Consider the following 22849-nt stretch of genomic DNA (forward strand, 5'->3'; position numbering starts at 1 on the left):
TGAGCCACAGCTCCACTTTTGTTTTTTTTGGTGGTTAGTTGGAGAGAAGATGCTCACAAACTTGCTTGTTGAGGTTGGCTTCGAACCTGGATCCTCGGGCCTCAGTTTCCTGAGATTACTACAGGCATGAGCCACAAATACCCTGCTCTTGTTTTCTTTTAAAACTTTTCCTCTCTTGAACTTGCCTTGCATGCATGAGGCCCTGGGTTTGATTCCTCAGCACCACATAAGCAAAATGAAAAAAGCCGGAAGTGGTGCTGTGGCTCAAGTGGTAGCGCGCTAGCCTTGAGCTGAAGAGCTGAGGGACAGTGCCCAGGCCCAGAGTTCAGGCCCCACAACCGGACCCAAAAAAAAAAAATTAATAAATAAATAATTTAAAAAAAAAAAAAAAAAAAAAAAACTTTTCCTCTCTTGGAAAATGGGACGAACATCAACTAGGTGTGTCTCCGAGGGTCTACGGGTTCCAGGCGGGACGAAGTCGGATCTTGAAGGCGAGAAACTTTCTATCCGGGCCTCTCCCAAGATGGCGCTCGATGGACGCCAACGCTGCCACTCTCAAGATGGCGGCAGGAAGTGACTCCTCCGGACCCGCCTGGAACTCACGCATTCGGCGAGATTCACAGAGAAGTTCTCGCGAGAGAACTCCTGAGTCCCACCGGGCGTCGTGCGCGCAGCAGCTGGCACCGCAGCCTGTGGTCGCTTCGCCGCGGTAAGGAGGGGTGCGCAGGGGGCTGACCCCCCCCGAGCTGCTGGCGTCGGGTGGGCGAGGTGTAGAGACTGCATCCGGGGACCAGGGATCGGTGACTAAGTGGAGTCCCCACTCGGAATCGCGACGGTCAGCACGGAGCTGTCCGGAAGTGCGCCCAGGGATTTTTATTTTAAGTTCACCCTGAGGAACTTGCGGGGAAACTGAGGCATGGGGTAGGCGCGGCGGTCTTTGCTTTCCCCCTCACTCTCTCTCTGTCTTTCCTAGCAGCGGAAGATGTCGGATAGCGAAGACAGCAACTTCTCTGAAGAAGAGGACAGCGAACGCAGCAGTGATGGCGAGGAGGCCGAGGTGTGCAGCTGGGGGGCCCTGGGAGAGGCGTCGGATCCGCCTGGGGGACCGGGCTGAAAGGCCCCTGTGGGAATCCAGATCGGTAGTTTCTGGCAGTTTCCGCACTATCGGGAGTGAGAGAGAAAAGTAGGCAAGTCACCACGAAGCAGAGGGAGGCTGGGGTCGCCCCCGTCGGGTACTGCGGAATTCAGTGAGATGAACTCACCATCAAGCGTTGTTGATGTTACTGTTATGGGCTTGTTTAATCTGGGAAATGGATCTGAAGCGCCTTCTGTGTGCTAGGGCTCTTCCCTGTGTGTACTGGGGAGGAGGAGATCTGAGGATGGAAGTTTGAAGCCAGACTAGACAGAAAAGACCATGAGATGTTCCAGTTAACTGGCAAAAGGCCGGACTGGAGGTCATGGCTCAAGTGGTAGAGCACCATCCTTGAGCAGAAAAAGCCATGTGAGACTGTGAAAGACCCTGAGTTCAAACCCCAGTGCCAGTAGAGTTAACTTTCAAGTACTGGCAAGTTAGTTCAAGAACCTAATTCAGCAACACAATACAAACGAAAGCACTGGGCTCAAAGCACAGTCCTCCAGCTCTCATCCTCCTTGGTAAGTAGGATTACAGGGATAAGCCACTAGCACCAGGCAGAGTATTATTACTTTTTTAGGCAGGGTCTCAATAGACCACCCTCCTGTCTTAGCCTCCCTAGTGCTGAAATCACAGATACTTACCATGTTGTCCAGCTTTAAAAAAAAAATTAATTGAGGTTAATTTCGACTGTGGCTGATTCTATTGATGACTTCTTTTCCTTTCTTATTTTTGCCAGTCCTGGGGCTTGAACTCAGGGCCTGGTCTCTGTCCCTGAGCCTCTTTGTGCTCAAGGTTAGTGCTCTACCACTGGAGCCCTAGCATGACTTCCAGATTTGTCTTTTCTTCTTTTCCTTTTTTCCTTCCTTCCTCCCTCCCTCTCTCTCTCCCTCTCCCCCCTCTTTCTTTCTTTCTTTCTTTCTTTCTTTCTTTCTTTCTTTCTTTCTTTCTTTCTTTCTTTCTTTCTTTCTCTCTCTTTCTTTCTCTCTTTCTTGCCAGTCCTGGAGCTTGAACTCAGGGCCTGGGCACTGTCCTAAGCTTCTTTTGCTCAAGGTTAGCACTCTACCACTTGAGCCACATCACCACTTCTGGCTTTTTCTGTTTATGTGGTACTGAGGTACTGAGGAATCGAACCCATGGCTTCATGCGTGCTAGGCAAGCACTCTACCACTAAGTCACACTCCCAGCCCCCAGGTTTTTCTGAGTAGTTTATTGGAGATAAAGAGTCTCACACACTTTCCTGCCCAGGCTGGCTTCAAACCATGATCCTCAGAGCTCAGCCTCCTGAGTATCAGCTAGGATGACAGGCGTGAGCCACTGGCAAGTCAAGTAAAAGAAATGTATATATTAATGGAGGTTCTTGAAGCTATGGTGAGGAGCTTGGCCTTAATCATGATGGAAACATGTATCAGTTTGAACAAAGAAGGGATATGGTCTTGGGGTTTTTTAGTGATAATGGGGTTTGAATTCAGGGCCTCAAACATGCTAGGAGGGTTCTCCATCACTTGGATCATACTCAGTACCATCTCTCCTTGCTTCCTTTTTTTCCCTCTCTCTCTCTTTTTGTCATACAGAAATCCAGGTAGGACATTGTGCATCTTAAGTATGAACTTTACCACTGAGTTGTACACTGAGCTTCCCCTAAATTTAATGGTTAAGTTGCTTTACAACATAGAAAGAGGAAAATTCACACACAATTTACATTTCTTGCTTTTCTGGGGAAATGAAAGGAGCTTGGCAGTATGGGACATACAGTTATACAGAGCAACTCTGCCCTTGAAGGGGTTACTCCCTTTGAAGAGGCCTTTTCTATAGTTCCTGGATGTACCTGGTGTCATTTATCGTCTGCCTTGTGGTAGAATTGAGAAAATTGTACCCTCGTCCTGGATTACAAGCCAGCTCGCCTCAGGTTTCTATTATGTAAAATTATGAGGCCCTGAATTCAAGCACTAGTGAGATCTTACCTACCTGTTGTGTGAGTCATGCTTTTTTTTTTTTTTTTTTTTTTTTTGAGATCTGAGTGCTGGAATTACAGGTATGCGTCAATACCAAAACACCCAGTTCCTTGTACCTTTTGGGGAGTCCTCAGCTTTGAGGGAAGAGTTGGAGACTTTGGGATGCGGTGGTGAGGGAGAGCTGGTAGGAGGCTAACAAGACAGACATTTGCTCCAAGCTGTAATACTGGGCCTTTGGCTGTGACTCGTGGCTTTAGGCCACTGCCTAGATGGTTAAAACATGGCAGTTCTAAGACCAGGAATCCAGATGGGCACTGGTGATTTACTCCTGTAATCCTTAGCTACTCGGGAGGCTGAAATCCAAGGATCATGATTCAAAGCCAGAACAGGCAGGAAAGTCCATGAGACTCTTATCTCCTGTGAACCACCAAAAAGAAGTGGAGCTGTGACTCAAATCCTACAGTACCAGCTTCGAGCAAAAAAGCTCAGGGACAGCACCTAAGCCCAGGCTTAGCCAGAGCTTTATGAAACAATTATTGTCAGATCTTCTGTATCTGCTGCTGGGCAGTGTGAGGTTGGGGTCCTAGTGGTACCTGAGAGATCCTTGGCCCTGCTCTTGGGGAGCTCACCATGTCAGGACTAGGGTGCAAGGAGCCTAAAGGATGTGCCTGGCTTTACTTAGCAGAGAGTGGACAGCAGTGGCTGCCTGGGAGAGAAAGGATTTTTCCTCCAGTTCTGGGTGTGGAACCTGGGGTCTCCAGAGTGCTAGGCAAGTGCTCAATCACTCAGCTGTGTCCAGAGACTGAGGGGTTCAGGGGTATTGTTTGTTAGTCTTGTGTGAACACTGGAACATGAACTCAGAGCCTTGCGTTCTAACTATGATTGCATCCTCATGACTGGCCCTCTACTATATGAGCCATGCCTCCAGTCTGGCTTTTTACTGGTTAATTGGAGACAGAGTATCTTGGACTTTTCTGCCCAAACTTGTTTGAAAGCAACTTGAATCCTCTAGGTCTCAGCTTCTTGAGTAGCTAGGATTACAGGCCAAGCCACCAACACCTGGCAGGAAAGAGTAATTAAGGTATGAGTGGGAAGCAGAAGCAAACATATATATATATATATATATATATATATATATATATATATATGCATACACACACACACGCACACCACACACACACACACACACACATATATATATATATATATAGCTTGTTTTGTTTTGTTTTTTGTTTTTGTTGGTTGTGGGGCTTGAACTCTGGGCTTGGGCACTGTCCCTGCACTCTTCAGCTCAAGGTAGCACTCTACTGCTTGAGCCACAGTGCCACTTCCGGTTTTCAAGTGGTTAATTGGAGACAAGAATCTCATGGACTTTTCTGCTCAGGCTGGCTTTGAACCACGATCCTCATATCTCAGCCTCTTTTTTTTTTTTTTTTTTTTTTTTCTGGTCATGGGGCCTGAACTCTGGGTCTGGGTACTGTCCCTCAGCTCTTCAGCTCAAGGCTAGCGCTCTACCACTTGAGCCACAGCACCACTTCCAGTTTTTTTCTTTTTGCTTATGTGGTGCTGAGGAATCGAACCCAGGGCCTCATGCATGCAAGGCAAGCGCTCTACCACTGAGCCACCTTCCCAGCCCCATATCTCAGCCTCTTGAGTAGCTAGGATTACAGGCGTGAGCCACCGGTGCCTGGCTTTTTTTTTTTGACATAGGATCTTACTATATAACCCAGTCTAGTCTTGAACTCTTGATCCTTCCACCATACGTTTCTATGACCACAGATGTATACTGATCCAATGTGGTTTAGATTTGTTTTAAATTTTTATCATTATCATTCATGTTTTACTTTGCTGGGGACCTAACCCGGGGCCTTGTGCATGCCAGACAGGTGCTGTCCCCATTCATCATTCTGAGGACAACTTTCTATCGAGGACCAACATTAAGAATGTTGGCCAGTACTGAGAGCTTGACACGGGTCGGGAACGGGGCTCATGCTCTGGGTGCTGTCCTTGACACCAGAAACCAAACCAAAACCAACCCCAGCATGGTACAAGTAGGGTACCATGTGCAGTGGAGTGGAGACCTGGATTTTGGCAGAAGAGCCCTGAGAGTAGGGAAGGGGCAAGGCAGAGGCTGGCAACGGGTATAGAGTGAGTATATGGGGGAGGGGTAAGGCAAGAGCCCACAGCCAGCAACAGTATCTTGTTGGATTTAATAACATTGTTTCACATCGTATTCATGGTTACCTTCTAGTTTCAAATTGTAACAAGTAGACTTCTAAAATGCTTTTAATTATGAAACCCTGTAAGACTCAAACAGTTGTCTATAAAGTTAACTTAACATCTGAGGGTAGGGGGACTTCAGATCTCTACTTGAGAGATCTGAAAAACAGGAAAGCAAAATAACTGGAGGACCCAGCTCTAGCAGTAAGAGTACCTACCAAGCATGCTAGTCCTACCCCCAAACCCTCTGGATTAAAAGGAAATGTCAGATAGATTGTAGCAGTGTGGAAATGGAAAGAAGGACTCATGAAGTTACTTAGTTAAAGGCTGACATTTAGCCAGGCTTTGGTGGCTCACACCTGTAATCCTAGGCCCTCAGGAGGCTGAGATCTGAGGATCACCATTCAAAGCCAGCCTGGGCAAGAAACTCTGTGAGACTCTTTTATTTATTTATTTTGACAGTCGTGGGACTGGAACGCTGGGCCTGGATGCTGTCCCTCAGCTCTTCAGCTCAAGGTGAGCACTCTACCACTTGAGCCACAGTGCCACTTCCGGTTTATTGGAGATGGGAGTCTCCCAGACTTTGCTGCCTGGGCTGGCTTTGAACCATGATCCTCAGATCTCAGACTACGGAGTAGCTAGGATTACAGGCGTGAGCCACCGGCGCCTAGCTTCTGTGAGACTCGTGTCTCTAATAAATCACTAGAAAACTGGAAGTGGTGATATGGCTCAAGTGGTAGAGCACTAGCCTTGAGCTGAAGAGCTGAGGGACAGTGTCCAGGCCCAGAGTTCAAGCCCCATGACAGACAAAAAAAAAAAAAAGGCTGACATTTGAGCCAGGTGCTGGAGGCTCATGCCTATAATCCTACCACCCCAGGAGGCTGAGACCTGGGGGTCAAGGTTTGAAGCCAGCCTGGACAGAAAAGTCTGTGAGAATCTTCTCTCTAGATAACCAGCAAAAAGCTAGAAGTGGTGTTGTGGCTCAAGTAGTAGGACACACATCTTTATAGTGCCTAGGCCCTGAGTTCAAGTTCCAGGGCCTGTATAAAAGTAAAAAATCAGGCTGGGAAGGTGGCTCAGTGGTAGAGTGCTTGCCTCGCATGCATGAGGTCTTGGGTTTGATTCCTCAGTACCACATAAGCAGAAAAAGCCAGAAGTGGTGCTGTGGTTCAATTGGTAGAGTGCTAGTCTTGAGCTGAAGAGCTGAGGGACAGTGCCTAGGCCCAGAGTTCAGGCCCCAAAACTGACTCCCCTTCTCCCCCCCCCCCAAAAAAAATTAAATTTAAAAAAAGGCTAACATTTAAAGTTGGGGGCACTACCTTTGGGACTAGAGGGCAGGAATTAGGGGAGGAAGGACCAAAATAAGGACCCATTGTTGGATGTGGTGTGCTGGTCTAGGATTGGGGAGGGGATGAGAAAGAAGTTGGAATTATAGCGTTTGATTCACAGGATTCCTCTCGCCTGAGGGGAGCTAGAGGAGGATGGCACAGGTCTAGAGCACACAATGAGGTCAGTGTGGCACATGCTGGGTGTGACGGCTCAGAGGACATCTGGGGAGGTGTCTAGGAGTCTGCTGCTACATGTTGGGGGGGGTGGTATAGGTCCTAGGAAAAAACGTGGAGGCTGGAGGCAGATAGCCATGTCTGCTGAGACAGGAGCTAGGGTCCCTGAAGCCAAGTAAAGTGGCCCAGGGAGAGAGCAAGGCGAGGGTGCAAGGTGAAAAGGGCCCTGGGCTAAGCCCTGGGATTGAAGCACTTTTAAGGGGTAACCAGAGTGAGACGCAGCCAAGGAGGAGCAGCATGGGTTGGAGGAGGCAGAGAGGCCATAGCAGGATGTGTAAGAACCCTCAGGAGGGAGCACACTGGCCTGGAAGTCTACCAACTCAACCACAGGGTGGCTGGTGTGCTTGGCGAGCATTGTGTCCCAGAACTGGCCCAAGGGCTGGAAGAGACATGGTTGGGTCAAGTTGGGTGGCCAGATACGAGGGCAGAGCCCCAGGAGCCAGTGGATCAGCCTAGGGGGGCCAGCACCAGGTTTAAGAGAGGGGGCTTGGGCCCACTTCCAGGCAATGGTAGATGGGTGTGGTGGTGGATGGGTGCAGTGGAGCTGTCATGGAGGGAGGGAGAGGGCAGGGGCAGTGCTGAGGAGGTAGGAGTAGTGAGGCACATCTGACATCAGCTTTCTCTAGATTGGGTGTGAGAGGTGGAACCCTGGGGTCCCAATGCTTCCCTGCCCCCCACAGGTAGAGGAAGAGAGACGGAGTGCAAAGGAAGAGGAGGCTGAGGAAGAAGAGGAGGAGGAGGAAGAGGAGTATGATGAAGAAGAAGAAGAGGAAGATGATGACCGGCCCCCCAAGAAACCCCGCCATGGCGGCTTCATCCTGGATGAGGCTGGTATGTCACAGGGAATAGCACTGTGCAAATTTCAGTGGGTGCTCTTTTTCCTTTTTAAAAAAAGAAAACATATTACAGTACTGGGATTGAACCCAAGGCCGCAAGCATGCTAGGCAAGTGCTCTACCACTGAGCTACAGCCCCAGGCCTTTTACATTTTGTTTGGAGACAGGGTCTTGCTAAGTTGCCCAGGCTGGCCTTGAACTTTTGATCCTCCTAGCTCTGCCTTTTCCCTTCCTCCCTTACTTTTGTGGTGCTTACACCCCCAAACAGCTCCTTCTTTCCTTTCTCCTTCTCTCCTGCTGGGGCTTGAACCTAGGGCCTTACACACGTTATACGAAACTCCGCCACTGAGCTATACTTCCAGCCCTCAGTATGTTTCTCCTCTCCCCTCCTTTTTTTTTTTTTTTAAGACAGGTCTTGCTATGTAGCCCAAGCTGGAACTTTGAGTCCTCTTGCCTTTGTCCCTTAAATACTTGATAATAGGTCCGGGCCACCCCACCCAGCTTGGATCTCCTTTTTTTTCCGGTTGGCTGTGGGGCTTGAACTCTGGGCCTGGGTGCTCTCCCTCAGCTCTTCAGCTCAAGGCGAGTGCTCTACCACTTGAGCCACAGTGCCACTTCCAGTTTTCTGGTGGTTTATTAGAGATAAGAGTCTCACAGACTTGGACTTTCCTGCCTGGGCTGGCTTTGAACCGAGATCGGATCTCCTTTTAAAGAGATAATGTGGGAGGAGCAGAGCAAGGTAGATCTGCACACATCACCTGCCTGCTGTACCACCAAAGCCCCTCCTGGTAGAGCCCCCATGTCCTGGCCTTGTGGGGTGAGAGCTCTCAGCCCATTGTGCCGGGAAAACGCCTCCTGGTGGCTGCTATCCCCAGATCATGGTGCCCCAACTGCCCCTGGAGCATTTCTTTGCTTTTACTGTTTTAGATGTGGATGATGAGTATGAGGACGAAGACCAGTGGGAGGACGGAGCTGAGGACATCCTGGAGAAAGGTGTGTGTGGAGGGCCCTGCCGCTACGAGACTCCTGGGAGAAGCCCGCCAGAGAGGGTCTCCCAGCCTCCCTTCCCCCATGCCCCGTACCACTCCAACCCCACCCTCTTCACCTCGCTTCTTTCTGTCCTGGCCAGAGAGGTGGCTCCCCTCCTTTCCCTTCTAGGCCCATGAGTGGGGGAGGGGTTGTGGGGGGGTGGTTGTGAGGAGGCAGCTCTGATACCCCAGGGCTCAGCAAATCCCTTTTGTGGGGTGTAGGATGGGTATCTCCCTCCCCCCTGCCCCGTGTTCCCCCACTTTCTGGGCCAGTGCTCCCCTTCCCTGTTATTTCCGTCTTGTGCACCTCATACATTTCGGCTTCTCTCCAACCACCCGGTGCCTGGCCTTTATTTTTGATTTTTCGACCTTCCTGTGTCCCTCCCTTCCCCCAACCCATTGGTTGATTTTGCTGCTATAATTTGGCTCATACTTTGTCTGCCCTCGCCCACCACTACCACCACCACCACCACCACCACCACCACCACCACCACCTCCTCTTCCTCCAAGTAGAAGAGATTGAAGGTAAGAACCTGGCACTGTGACTCGTGACCCTCTTCCCATATCCTGCCAGTTCAGTTCCGCCTTCTGGGGTGCCATCCTGCCCTCAGCCTCTATCTTGGCTCCAGGGCTCTAACTTAGGTAGGGCTCCGGGTTAGGGAGTTCTGAGGGGCCAGGTGTCCAGCATAGGGGAGGGGTTGGGTATGGTTGTGGGGGGGAACTCAGGGTACTTAGAAAGTGGCTGAGGCTCAGGATTGCTGGGTGCCCCCCACCCCACCCCAAGCAACTGGGCCCCATCCTCAGGTGTTCAATGAGAAGCAAGGTGCTGACTAGGATGGGGGCAGGAGTGGGGTTGGGGTTGTTGGGGCTTTACTCAGCCGGGTGGCTGGGGGCCCCACCTCTGTCTGCAGCCCCCTGTCCCCCCTTATGCTCACATATCCTCACCTTTATTTGCAGCCTCCAATATCGATAATGTGGTCCTGGATGAAGACCGCTCTGGGGCCCGCCGCCTGCAGAATCTCTGGAGGTAAGCAAGGAGGCAATGTGGGGTGTGCAGCTGGGGGGGGGCACATGGGATCTGGCTCCTTTGGAGAGATTTGGAGCATGTCACCTCATGCCTCCTCTACCTCTAATTCATGTCTGCTTTCTCCCTCCCACCTTAGGGACCAGCGAGAAGAAGAGCTGGGCGAGTATTACATGAAGAAATACGCCAAGTCATCTGTGGGCGAGACGTAAGGGCTAGGCAGAGAGCAGGTGGTCCCGGGCAGGAAGGTACTGGGGGCTAGGGGTGGGACTTCCTCCTTCCCATTGCCTTTCTCTCTCCAGGGTATATGGAGGGTCTGATGAGCTCTCAGATGACATCACCCAGCAGCAGCTGCTCCCCGGAGTGAAGTAAGGGGGTGGACAGGGACAGAGGGTCGAGTGGGAATCTTGAACGGGTCACTGGCAGGGATATATCAGGACCGAGTCATGTACAGACAGGTACAGGGATGGCCAGTTGTTGCTCTCTCCTGTTCTGGAGGAGGGAGTGTGGGGGAATCTGGGGAAATGGAAGAGGGAAGAAGGATGCTATGCCATTCTTGTTCCTGGCAAAGAGGCCGTCACTAAAGGATTTCCTCTTTCTCTGTGTTTAGGGACCCCAATCTGTGGACTGTCAAATGTAAGGTATATGTCCTGAGTATCTGGGGAGATGGGAGAAGTGGGCGGTGGCGGGGGGGGGGGAGGGCACGCTGTCTGTCTATGCTGAGTCTCCTTGCCTGGCAGCCCCCCTCCCCTCTGACCTCCCCATTCCCCTGCTTATTCCTTTTCCTCTCCTCCATCTTCCTGGTTTCCTGACTGCCCGCCCCCTGGCTAGACCCCTGACTAGATCTCTGGCTTACCCCCCACCCCCACCCCGGCCAGCTCCTTTTCTGTGTCCTGCCATCCATCTCATCAGCTTTCCCAACTCTGCCTCTTTCTTCCAGATTGGAGAGGAACGAGCCACAGCCATCTCCTTGATGCGCAAGTTCATAGCCTACCAGTTCACAGACACGGTACGTCTATGGCAGGCAGCAAGCCCAGATGGGAGGCTGTAGGCTCAGAGGGTGCCATGTGCCCGTGTGTGAGCAGAGCTGCCCACTAAGCAAATAAGGCTGCTGTGCCTTCCCAGGGATACTTGCTTTTGATTTGATTTGTTGGTTTAGCAGTACTGGGATTGAACTCATACTGGTGCTTGCAGGGCAAGTGCTGTACCACTTGAGCCATGCTCCCAGTCCTTTTGTTTTTCAGATGAGGGTCTCATCCTAACTTATCCTGGGCTAGCCTCGAACCTCCATCCTCCTACCTTCACATCCTGAGTAGCTGGGATTACAGGTGTGTGCTATCACACCTGGCCATTTAAAATCAATTTTGAGACAGTCTAGCTATAGAGCTCTGACTGACATCCAACTTTGGATCTTTTTGCTTCATTTACCCCAGTGTTGTGATTACATTCATTACTATGCCTGGCTAAGATTCCCTTTTATGAACTCAATGTGTTTTAGTTTGTTTTACTCTTATTTTTCTTTTTGGTTGTGGGGTTTGAACTCAGGGCCTGGACACTGTCCCTGAGCAACTTTGCTCAAGGCTAGCACTTTACCACTTTGAGCCACAGCTCTACTTGGTGGTTTTCTGGTGGATAATAGGAGATAAGAGTCTCATGGGCCAGGCACTGGTGGCTCACACCCGTAGTCCTACTTACTCAGGAGGCTAAGATCTAGGGATCATGGTCCAAAGTCAGCCCAAGCAGGAAAGTCTAAATAAGCCCCTGGCTTATTTTACTATATTTAGTATGATCACAGTCATCCACCCCAAAAGAAACCTATGCCTAGCAGTCCCTTCCTCCTCAGTGTCCCTGGTAACCACCAATCTGTTTCCTGTCTCTACGGATTTGACTATTCTGGACATCTTTCATAAACAGAACCATTCCATATGTGGCCTTTTGTGACTTTACTTAATGTAGTTTTTAGGCATCATCTATGTTGTAGCATGAATGAAAACGTTTTTGTTGTTGTTGTTGTTGTTGTTTTTTTGCCAGTCATGGGGCCTGAGCTCTGGGCCTGGGTGCTGTCCCTCAGCTCTTCAGCTCAAGGCTAGCACTCTACCACTTGAGCCACAGTGCCACTTCTGGCTTTTTCTGCTTATGTGGTGCTGAGGAATTGAACCCAGGGCCTCTTGCATGCAAGGCAAGCACTCTACCACTGAGCCACCTTCCCAGCCCATCCACTATGTTTTTCTTTCCTGGTGTTCTTAAGCCATAGTTTATCCAGCCCAGCCCCTCACTGGGTGTGGTGGAGCATATCCATAATACCAGCCCGAGGCAAAAGGATTCCAGTTGTAGGCCAGCCTAGCTATATGGAGACAGACACTGCTTAAAAAAAAAGCAAAGGGCTGGGAAGGTGGCTCTGTGGTAGAGCACTTTCCTTGCATGCCTGAGGCCCTGGATTTGATTCCTCAGCACCACATAAGCAAAAAGAAAAAGGCTGGAAGTGTCGCTAGCTTTGAGCTGAAGAGCTGAGGGACAGCACCCAGGCCCAGAGCTCAGGTCCTACAACTGGACCCAAAAAAAAAAAGCAAATGCCAATCCCTTTTTGGAACATGTTTTAAAACAGGCTGTCTTATTTGTTGGCTTACCTTACCTGCACTGATTTTTCCCTGTGCCCATGTCCATTGGCCACCATGCTTCTGTGGGTTAATGTTCTAGAAGAGTGCCCACAGTGCTGCTTGTTTGTGCAAGCAGCAGTGGGACCTCACCCCCCCCTTTCCTTCTCTCTCCTTCTCCCCACCATTGCCCCCCACAGCCCCTGCAGATCAAGTCAGTAGTGGCCCCAGAACATGTCAAGGGCTACATCTACGTGGAAGCCTACAAGCAGACACACGTGAAGCAGGCCATCGAGGGCGTGGGCAACCTGCGGCTTGGCTACTGGAACCAGCAGATGGTGCCCATCAAGGAGATGACAGATGTGCTCAAAGTGGTCAAGGAGGTGGCCAACCTAAAGCCCAAGTCCTGGGTGCGCCTCAAGCGAGGCATCTACAAAGATGACATTGCTCAGGTACCAGCGGGCCGCGGAGCCCCAGGCCCCCCCACCCTCCATGTTCTGTTCTCTTGTCCTCTCTGCCCTTTCCTAGGGCAGAGTCTGAGCTCTACTCAGATTGAGGGGAGTAGAACTCAGGGTTGGCTCAGAGCACACAGAGGTAGATGGCCATCTCCTGCTATATCCAAGGACATCCTGAGGAACCATTAAAGGAGATGACAGATGAGCCTAGTACAGTTCTTGGGGAGTTGGTAGGCAGGAGATTAACCTGTGAGACAAGAATGCAGATGATACCGGGCACCAGTGGCTCCCATCTATAAGCCTAGCTACCCAGGAGGCTGAGATCTGAGCAATAGGGTTCAAAGCTAGCCCGGGCAGGAAAGTCTGTGAGATTCTTATCTCCGTAAACCACCAGAAAACTGGAAGTGGCGCTGTGGTTCAAGTGGTAGAGCACTCTCCTTGAGCTGAAGGGCAGTGTCCTGGCCCAGAGTTCAAGCCCCATGACCAAAAACAAAAAAAAAAGAATGTAGATGAGCTCAGGTTTTATAGTGCACCTTTGGGCTCTGGGGATTCTAAGAGATGCAGTCTGACTTGCATTTTATTATTTATTTTTATTTTTTGCTAGTCCTAGGGTTTGAACTCAGGGCCTTGGCTCTGTTACTTGGCTTCTTTTGCTCAAAGCTAGCATTCTGCCACTAGAGCCACAGGTCTTTGGTGGTTCATTGGAGATAAGAGTCTCAGACTAGCTGGGCACTGGTGGCTCACGCTTGTAATCCAGCTACTCAGGAGGCTGAGATCTGAGGGTTGTGGTTCAAAGCAAGCCTGGGCAGGAAAGTACGTGAAACTCTTTTTTTTTGGGGGGGGGGTCCGGTCATGGGGCCTGAACTCTGGGCCTGGGCACTGTCCCTCAGCTCTTCAGCTCAAAGCTAGCACTCTACCACTTGAGCCACAGTGCCACTTCCGGCTTTTTTCTTTTTGCTTATGTGGTGCTGAGGAATCGAACCCAGGGCCTTGAGCATGCAAGGCAAGTGCTCTACCACTGAGCCACCTTCCCAGCCCAGTACGTGAAACTCTTATCTCCAAGAAACCACCAGAAACCCGGAAGTGGCGCTGTAGCTCAAGTGGTAGAAAGTTCACCTTAAGCTGAAGAGCTTCGGGACAGCACTCAGGCCGAGTTCAAGCCTCATGACCGACCAAAAAAAAAAAAAAAAAGTCAGACTTTCTGCCAGATCTGGTTTCAAGCTACATCCTTAGATCTCAGTCTCCTGAGTAGCTAGGATTATAGACACAAGCCACCAGCATTCAACTATGAAGAAGTCAAGATCTTTTTTTTTTTTTTTTTTTTTTTTTTGGGGTCCGGTCGTGGGGCCTGAACTCTGGGCCTGGGCGCTGTCCCTCAGCTCTTCAGCTCAAGGCGAGCGCTCTACCACTTGAGCTACAGCGCCACTTCCGGGTTTCTGGTGATTTATTGGAGATAGGAGTCTCACGGTCTCTCCTGCCCGGGCTGGCTTTGAACCGCGATCCTCAGATCTCAGCCTCCTGAGTAGCTAGGATTACAGGCGTGAGCCACCAGCGCCCGGCTCCGGCTTTTTTCTTATGTGGTGCTGAGGAATTGAACCCAGGGCCTCAGGCATGCAAGGCAAGCGCTCTACCACTGAGCCACCTTCCTAGCCCTAAGAAGTCAAGATCTTTGAAGGCCAATGAGATTCACTGATGGGGAGGGCAATTCAGGGAAGCCTTCAGCTGAACTTGTCCTGGCATTGAGGATCTTTTCAGACACCAATGAGGTGTCAGGTGGGCAGTGAATGCTTTGCTCATCACCCTCTGCTCCTTCCTCCTGTCTGGGAGCCAGGAGGGAGGGATGGGTGGATACCGAGGGCCAGGCCCTGCTGACCTCTCACCTCCCACCCTCTCAGGTGGACTATGTGGAGCCCAGCCAGAACACTATCTCTCTGAAGATGATCCCTCGGATCGACTATGACCGCATCAAGGCCCGCATGAGCTTGGTACTGTGGGGGAGGGGTGCCTAGGGTGGGGGGGTTGCCCCAGCCTCACTGGCCAGCCCTCCTCCCTCACTCTTCCTGCCCATGCTTGTCCTCCCCCCTGCAGAAAGACTGGTTTGCCAAGAGGAAGAAGTTCAAGCGGCCTCCACAGAGGCTCTTTGATGCTGAGAAGATCAGGTGAGCCAGGCTGTGCCTCAGTGGGCCTGTGGCACGCTTCTATGGAGTACTGTGTGAATAGCTAGCTCGGCAGCAGGACTTCAGACAGCCACCTGTCCTGGGGGTGGAAGGAGGATTGCAGTAAGCTATGTTGTGCCCAGAACAGCACTGACCTTTACCTGCTCACCCGAGGGGGATGGAGCCCAACCCTTTGGGACAGGCTAGCGCTGGCTGGGCATGGGAACAGGAGATACAGAGGAGGAAGGGGCCTCACATGCCTAGCAGAGCATGCTGGTCCCCTCACCCAGACCCACCCTGTGGGAAAGGGAGCTCAATGAGGCTGGCTTGTTCTCCTGTGCATGTCCAGGGGACGGGAGAGGAGGGGCTGCAGTCCTGCCCTGCTAGTGGCAGTGCCACTTTAGGGAGGGAGGCAGAGTGGGGGGCATTGCTGAGGGACCCGTATCCTTCTTGGGGGTGGCCTGTGTTTGAGTGGAAGTCACTCCTTCCCTGAGGTGTGCTGGAGGGCCAGGATACATTCCCATCCCTCTCTTCCCACCGGGGGGAACTGAGGCAGTGCAACATTCCCTTCCCACAGTGTTTTCTGTCTTCTCTCTCCCATGAACTGCCAGGTCTCTAGGGGGTGACGTGGCCTCTGATGGCGACTTCTTGATCTTTGAGGGAAATCGCTACAGCCGGAAGGGCTTTCTGTTCAAGAGCTTCGCCATGTCAGCTGTGGTAAGGGGCACAGGATGGTGCTTGTGGAGGGGGCCAGTCTGATGTCCCTGCCTTGGGGCCTAGGTGCTGACTCCATCCACCTCCATGCCCTGCCCTTGTCCTGGGGGCTTAGATCACCGAGGGCGTGAAGCCCACTCTGTCGGAGCTGGAGAAGTTTGAGGACCAGCCAGAAGGCATTGACCTGGAGGTGGTGACAGAGGGCACAGGTATGGGGCCCAGCCCTCCTCCAGGCAGGGGAAAGGGGCTGGCTAAGCTGCCCAGTCACAACTCAGGAGAGTTGTGTCCCCACAGGGAAGGAAAGAGAGCACAACTTCCAGCCCGGGGACAATGTGGAAGTGTGCGAGGGTGAGCTCATCAACCTGCAGGGCAAGGTCCTCAGTGTGGACGGCAACAAGATCACCATCATGCCGAAGCACGAGGACCTCAAGGTGCGTGTGGCCCGTGGAGTGGCCCATGGAATGGCGGGGTGTGGGATCAGCTCTGGGACTCAGGTGGCCTGGGTGTCTTCAAGGTGACAGCGGTCCAGGGGGCAAGTGTTGTGAACTCCTCTTACCTGTTCCCCACCATCTTATACCATCTCCTCCAGGATATGCTGGAGTTCCCAGCCCAGGAGCTCCGGAAGTATTTCAAGATGGGTGACCACGTGAAGGTGATCGCTGGCCGATTTGAGGGGGATACCGGCCTCATTGTGCGTGTGGAGGAGAGCTTCGTCATTCTCTTCTCCGACCTCACCATGCACGAGGTAGGTGGAGGGGGCTGCGGGCAGGTCACACCGAAGTGAGCCGGGGATCAGCCCCTAGAGACCAGCCCCTCACCCCTTGCCATCTCCCCACAGCTGAAGGTGCTCCCTCGGGACCTGCAGCTCTGCTCAGAAACGGCCTCAGGTGTGGATGTTGGGGGCCAGCACGAGTGGGGAGAGCTGGTGCAGCTGGACCCACGCACTGTGGGCGTCATCGTGCGGCTGGAGCGGGAGACCTTCCAGGTGTGTGCCCGCATGCGTCACCCTCCTTTAGTGGTGCTTTTATGGGCATCTCTCACACAACACTGCACACTGCTGGGCTCTTGCAAGACTGGCTTAGGACACTGGGCATCCTGTGCCCAGTAAGATGGGGTAAGAGCACAGCAACCGCCTTGGTGGTAAGGCCAAATGTGAATCCCAGGATGTGACACTTTGGCAAAAATGGGGTGCTGCAGGTGCCCTTCCCCGTTTCTCTTTCCCCTGAATGTGTGAGTCAGAGATCACAGAGCTTAGCCTGGGCCCTGACTCTGGAAATTTGAGGTTTCCCCAGTGGGAGATGGGAGGCTTGTAGTCACACCTCAGGGAGATTTGTGAGGAATTCAGAGGGGCGTGGTCCTTGAGATCAGGAGGTGGAGCCTCCTCCCGGGTTTTGGAAGTGAGGACATCCTTTTAAGCTTAGGACAGTCTTGCTGAGGGCTGGCCCTGCCCCATGTCACCCTCTTCTGCTCTCACCTGTCCCTGTGAAGGTGCTGAACATGCATGGGAAGGTGGTGACAGTCAGGCACCAGGCTGTGACCCAGAAGAAGGACAACCGCTTCGCTGTGGCCCTGGACTCCGAACAGAACAACATCCACGTGAAGGACATCGTCAAGGTCATTGACGGCCCCCACTCAGTGAGTACCCGCTCCTGCCCTCCTGGTGGGAAGAAGGGGAGGTACAGAGGGCCCCAGTCAAGTGTGTGATCTTCCTCTTGCTCCCACCTAGGGCCGGGAGGGTGAGATCCGCCACCTGTACCGCAGCTTCGTCTTCCTGCACTGCAAGAAGCTGGTGGAGAATGGCGGCATGTTTGTCTGCAAGATGCGCCACCTGGTGCTGGCTGGGGGCTCAAAGGTGAGGGGTAGCCCTGACTCAGGAAGGACTCAGGGAGCAGATGTGAGGTTGGGGAAAGGACAGGTTTGAGGAGACCCGAGCAGAGCAAGGCAGAGCCCCATGAGTAACTTGGGAATCGGCAAGTACAAAGGTCCTGAGGACGGACCAGAAGGCAGACTGGGCAGGACCAAGGATCAGAGAGGAAAGCTAGTCTGGGCACCTGGGGCCAGGAGGTGAGTGTCAAGCCTGAGTTCCCACAGCTTTTGGGTTTTATCACTAGGGACAGAAATACCTGACTAGTCTAGAGGGGAGGCCAGCCTCTGCACACAGGCAGAGGTGACAGTTCTCCTAAAGAGAAATGGAGTCTTGATACCAGGAGGAGGAATGACCCAAGGACTGGCCCGATTCAAGCCAGAACACCACCACCCCCTACACACACACACACACACACACACACACACGCACGCACGCACGCACGCACGCACGCGCCCAGTGGCAGCGTGGAGCGGGGCTGGAGGCAGCTTACTGTCCTCGCTGTCCCTTCCCTAGCCTCGAGATGTGACCAACTACACCTTGGGTGGCTTTGCCCCAATGAGCCCGCGGATCAGCAGCCCCATGCACCCCAGCGCTGGAGGTGAGACTGGGGTAGTGGCGGCAGAGGTCCGGGAGGCTAGAGGGGAGTCCTTAGGTGTTCAGGGGCTCCCAGCCCAGATTAGGAATAAGAAAGCCCAGGCAACAGGGGGGGTGGGCAGAAGAGGCCCATCAGGAAAGTTGGGGGGTGGAATCCAGCAAGTGGAGCTTTGAGTGTGCCGTGGCTGTAGGTAAAGCACGAAAGGGGAAGGCCCTGTCCTGAGGAACTGGTGACTTTCTTCTGCCTTCCCAGGTCAGCATGGTGGCTTCGGCAGCCCGGGCGGTGGTGGCATGGGCAGTGGCCGAGGACGGAGAGACAATGAGCTCATTGGCCAGACTGTCCGCATCTCCCAGGGGCCCTACAAAGGTGAGTTCCAATCTTGGGTGGGGGTCTGGGGGCTGTGTGCAGTGAGGTCCCCGCCCACCTGACCCCCACCTCCTTCCCCCCCAGGCTACATTGGTGTGGTGAAGGATGCCACGGAGTCCACGGCCCGCGTGGAGCTGCATTCTACCTGCCAGACCATTTCTGTGGACCGCCAGCGGCTCACCACAGTGTACGCATGGCAGGGTGGTGAGGGGGTGCGGGCAATGTGGGGTGGGGGGCAGACGGCCCTATGCACCCGCCTGCCTCATCTCCCTGTGCCCACAGGGACTCATGGCGTCCAGGGGGGATGGCCTCGTCCTATGGGCGCACGCCCATGTACGGCTCCCAGACGCCCATGTATGGCTCTGGCTCCCGCACGCCCATGTACGGCTCCCAGACCCCGCTGCAGGACGGTGAGAACTCCCCGGAGGAGCTTCCCAGAGACAGGGAGGGGGGACGGCGGGGGATCAGGTGGGTAGGACTGCGCGATTGCCATGCCTGTCTCCCCTTCCAGGCAGCCGTACCCCACATTACGGCTCACAGACACCGCTGCATGATGGCAGCCGCACCCCTGCCCAGAGTGGGGCCTGGGACCCCAACAACCCCAACACGCCATCAAGGTAAGGCTCCGAGGCCGGGCTGTGTACATGGCAATGCTGGGCCACTTGGGGGCACAAAGCACCCCAAGGCCAGGAGTGGGGGTGCCAGCCACAGCCAGCAGCTGTGGAGTGCCACCGTGGCAGAGCCGCCTCTCCTCTAACTGCCCCCCCCCAATCAAGTTCCCTCCATTGGGGGGGGCCTGCTGTGGAGTGCTATTCTGGAAGCATCCGCCACATTGCTGTTATTTATTACTAGTCATCCTCAACAGACTTGTGTCCCCCAACAGGGCTGAGGAGGAGTACGAGTATGCCTTTGACGATGAGCCTACCCCATCCCCCCAGGCCTACGGGGGAACCCCCAACCCCCAGACTCCCGGCTACCCAGATCCTTCATCACCTCAGGTCAACCCTCAGTATAACCCCCAGACACCAGGGACGCCAGCCATGTGAGTCCACCGGGCCAGGCCTGGCCAGCCCTGCCCACTCCTCCATACTGCCCTTCCTCACCCTTCCCTGCTGCAACACCTGCCTGTGTGTCTGTAGGTACAACACGGACCAGTTCTCCCCCTACGCTGCCCCCTCCCCACAAGGCTCCTACCAGCCCAGCCCCAGTCCCCAGAGCTACCACCAGGTGGCGCCAAGCCCTGCAGGCTACCAGAACACCCACTCTCCTGCCAGCTACCACCCAACGCCCTCACCCATGGCTTATCAGGTATGCATATTCTGCTTGTCCTGGGGGCTGGGGGAGGGACTAGGCTGGGCCTCACCCAGAGGGATGGCCAGGTCAGCCACTGTTCCCACAGCTCATCTCCCTGTCTCCCTGCAGGCAAGCCCCAGTCCGAGCCCAGTAGGCTACAGCCCCATGACACCTGGGGCACCCTCCCCTGGTGGCTACAACCCCCACACACCAGGCTCAGGCATTGAGCAGAACTCCAGCGACTGGGTAACCACTGATATCCAGGTGAAGGTGCGAGACACCTATTTGGACACACAGGTGGTAGGGCAGACCGGTGTCATCCGCAGTGTCACGGTACGTGAAACCTGGGGGTTGGGTAGGCTGGAGCCCCCATCTCTGTGGTTCTTTATATACATACACATACATGCACGTGTGCGAATGACAGGTTTCAATTCAGGATGTCCTGCTTGCTTACTAGACGCATACTTTTTTCCCCCCAGTCCTAGGGCTTGACCTCAGGGTGTGGGCACTGTCCCTAAGCTTCTTTTCACTCAAGGCTAGCACTCTACCACTTGAGCCACAGTGCCACTTCCGGCTTTCTGTGTTTATGTGGTACTGAGGAATTGAACCAAAGGCTTCATACATGCTGTACCACCTTCCAGCCCTAGACACGTACTCTTGCTGATTCTCACCTCCATCCCTGTCATTTTGAGAGAAGGTGCAGGCCTGGACCACTCACTCTCTACCTCCCTTAGGCCTGTTGTCATAGCTAGGATGTCCAGATACAAGCCCAGCTTCTTCTAGTGATATGGCGTCTCATGGACTTTTCTACCTGGGCTGGCCATTGGAACCACAATCCTCCCCATCTCACCTTCCGAAAAAACTGAGATGACCACTGGGTATCACTGTGCCCAGCTATTGATTGGGAAGGAGTCTTAAGGACTTTCCTGCCTGGACTGGCTTGGAATCACGATCCTCCTGTTTTTACTGTCCCAAGAAGCTAGAGTTATAGGCATGCACCATACGTACCTGGCTTTTCTTTTTTCCTGGTCCTGGGGCTTGAACTCTGGGTGTGAGTGCTGTCCCTGGGTTTCTTTTACTCAAGGTAAGTGCTATACCACTTGAGCCACATTGCCACTTCGGGTTTTTTGAGTAGTTTATTGGAAGTAAGATTCTTACCAACTTGCCTGCCTGGGCTGGCTTCAAACCACGATTCTCAGGTCTTAGCCTCCTGAGCAGCTAGGATAACATGTATAACCACTAATGCCTTTTCTTTTTTCTTTTTTCTTTTTCTTTTTTTTGCCAGTCTAGGGGCTTGAACTCAGGGCCTGGGCACTGTCCCTGAGCTTCTTTTGCTCAAGGCTAGCATTCTACCACTTGAGCCACAGCACTATACTTCCAGCTTTTTCTGTTTATGTGGTGGTACTGAGGACTCAAACCCAGGGCTTCATGCATGCTAGGCAAGCACTCTACTACTAAGCCACCTTCCCAGCCCTTTTCTTTCTTTCTTTCTTTTTTTTTTCCTTTCTTTTTTAAACTTTGTCTTTATTATCCAGTGCTCATCCATCAGTGAACATAGACTCAGAACAATTTGGGGTGGGTCTGCCTGCTGTGATCCTGGTTGAAGCCCATGGCCCACAGGAGTGTGGTTATCTTGTGTCACTCATGGTCCTTTGAGACAGCATTCCTAGTGACCCCTCTGTGCCTGGCTCTCCTGTTTCTGGGCTTTTACACGTACTTGTCCTGTCTTCTTTCCATTCTGTATAGGTTAATGCCCACTCAGCCTTTAGGAAAGCACCTCTCCTCTGTCAGCCTGTGTCTTGCATGTTTGTAATTCTTGTTATTGACATGCTGCCTAAGCATGGGCTGGGGATGTAGCTTAGCAAGGAGAGCACATGCTTACTATAGGTTTCATCCTCACAATTACTACCACACAGCCACAGTAAAGTCCTCAAGAGCCCTACTTCAGCTGGGTGCTGATGGTTCATGCCTGTGATCCTAGCTGCTCAGGAGGCTGAGTTCTGAGAGGATCACAGTTCAGAACCAGTCTGGGCAGAAAAAAAAAAAAAAACCTGCCAGCTACTCTGGCAGGGCTGTGGGGAAGGATGGGTAAGAGGGACCCTCAGAAGGCTGAGTGATAGGCCTTGGACCTGGAAGGTTATGGGTAAGAGACATGGCCAAGACAAAGTCTAGAGCTTGTCTGGGAACTGTGGGGCTGTCCCCAGGGAGCTAAGGCCCAGGAGGAGCTCGTGGAGAGGAACTGAGGCCAGTTTTGGCCAGGAAGAGTCCATGGCCTGAGAAGCTGCATTTTGGCTTCCTTCCAGCCCACACCAGCACTCGTGGGCCTCAGTGCCCGTCCTGGTCTGCTCCTGTGTCACCTTGGGAGTGAGCATGCATAATGAGCCCACAGCCTGTGTCCCTGTGAGGGCAGCATCAGGACAGGCTGACCCAGGTGCCTCTGCTCCCCAGGGTGGCATGTGCTCTGTGTACCTGAAGGACAGCGAGAAGGTCGTCAGCATCTCCAGTGAGCACCTGGAGCCCATCACCCCCACCAAGAACAACAAGGTAGGGGCTAGGCCAAGGCCAGTGAGAGAGGGGGTGCAGGCTGCTGGCACAGCCTAATCGCATGCCCACTGCTCTCAGGTGAAGGTGATCCTCGGTGAGGACCGCGAAGCCACGGGAGTCCTGCTGAGCATTGATGGTGAGGACGGCATTGTCCGCATGGACCTTGACGAGCAGCTCAAAATCCTCAACCTCCGCTTCCTGGGGAAGCTCCTGGAAGCCTGAGGCAGGCAGGGAGGTGGATGGTGGCAGATTGAGAGTGGCCCACCCTCCTGGACCCTGACCCTGACCCCACCCGGAATCCTGGGGCTGGAGCAGGCTATGTTGATCGTTGATCATCCTGAATTTCCTTTAGTTTCCCTTTTTGGGGTCCCATCTTCTCCCTCCCCAATGCTCATAGGAAACAGAGGAGAGCCTGGGAAGGGTCCCTACCCTCAGCTTACTTTTGTGTTACAATCTTTCAATAAAGAGAAGCTGTTTGGTCAGAAGTCGTGTGTGTGTGTGTGTGTGTC

General features: G+C 53.0%; 1 protein-coding gene across 3 annotated transcripts; it reads left to right on the plus strand.

Moving 5' to 3' along the window:
* Positions 1–636: 636 nt before the first annotated feature.
* On the plus strand, positions 637–22825 carry LOC138812679 (transcription elongation factor SPT5). Of its 3 annotated transcripts, none has more exons than XM_070000773.1 (30): positions 637–709; positions 974–1057; positions 7550–7700; positions 8632–8697; positions 9246–9257; positions 9690–9759; positions 9896–9964; positions 10059–10124; positions 10367–10397; positions 10697–10765; positions 12551–12802; positions 14701–14790; positions 14894–14964; positions 15573–15678; positions 15791–15884; positions 15970–16106; positions 16265–16420; positions 16514–16660; positions 17164–17310; positions 17402–17527; positions 18056–18140; positions 18390–18503; positions 18588–18690; positions 18786–18913; positions 19015–19120; positions 19387–19545; positions 19643–19811; positions 19926–20129; positions 22245–22340; positions 22419–22825. In XM_070000773.1, the coding sequence occupies exons 2-30, from the start codon at positions 983–985 to the stop codon at positions 22560–22562; spliced, it is 3243 nt and encodes a 1080-aa protein (XP_069856874.1). In that variant the 5' UTR covers positions 637–709; positions 974–982; the 3' UTR covers positions 22563–22825. The 3 variants fall into 3 exon arrangements, with proteins under 3 accessions (XP_069856874.1, XP_069856891.1, XP_069856882.1); XM_070000781.1 differs by having other exon boundaries at positions 651–709; positions 977–1057; XM_070000790.1 differs by lacking the exon at positions 9246–9257.
* The last annotated feature ends 24 nt before the right edge of the window (positions 22826–22849 follow it).

Source organism: Dipodomys merriami, unplaced genomic scaffold (genome assembly GCF_024711535.1).
Source record: "Dipodomys merriami isolate MVZ:Mamm:240054 unplaced genomic scaffold, mDipMer1.0.p SCAF_106, whole genome shotgun sequence".
NCBI lineage: Eukaryota > Metazoa > Chordata > Mammalia > Rodentia > Heteromyidae > Dipodomys > Dipodomys merriami.

Excerpts from the sequence above, each read along its gene's own strand:
- LOC138812679 (XM_070000773.1), top strand. The coding sequence starts at position 983 with ATGTCGGATAGCGAAGACAGCAACTTCTCTGAAGAAGAGGACAGCGAA. Across the intron at positions 15,679-15,790 it reads GCTTCGCCATGTCAGCTGTG|ATCACCGAGGGCGTGAAGCC; the intron begins GTAAGGGGCACA and ends CTGGGGGCTTAG. Across the intron at positions 15,885-15,969 it reads GGTGGTGACAGAGGGCACAG|GGAAGGAAAGAGAGCACAAC; the intron begins GTATGGGGCCCA and ends GTGTCCCCACAG.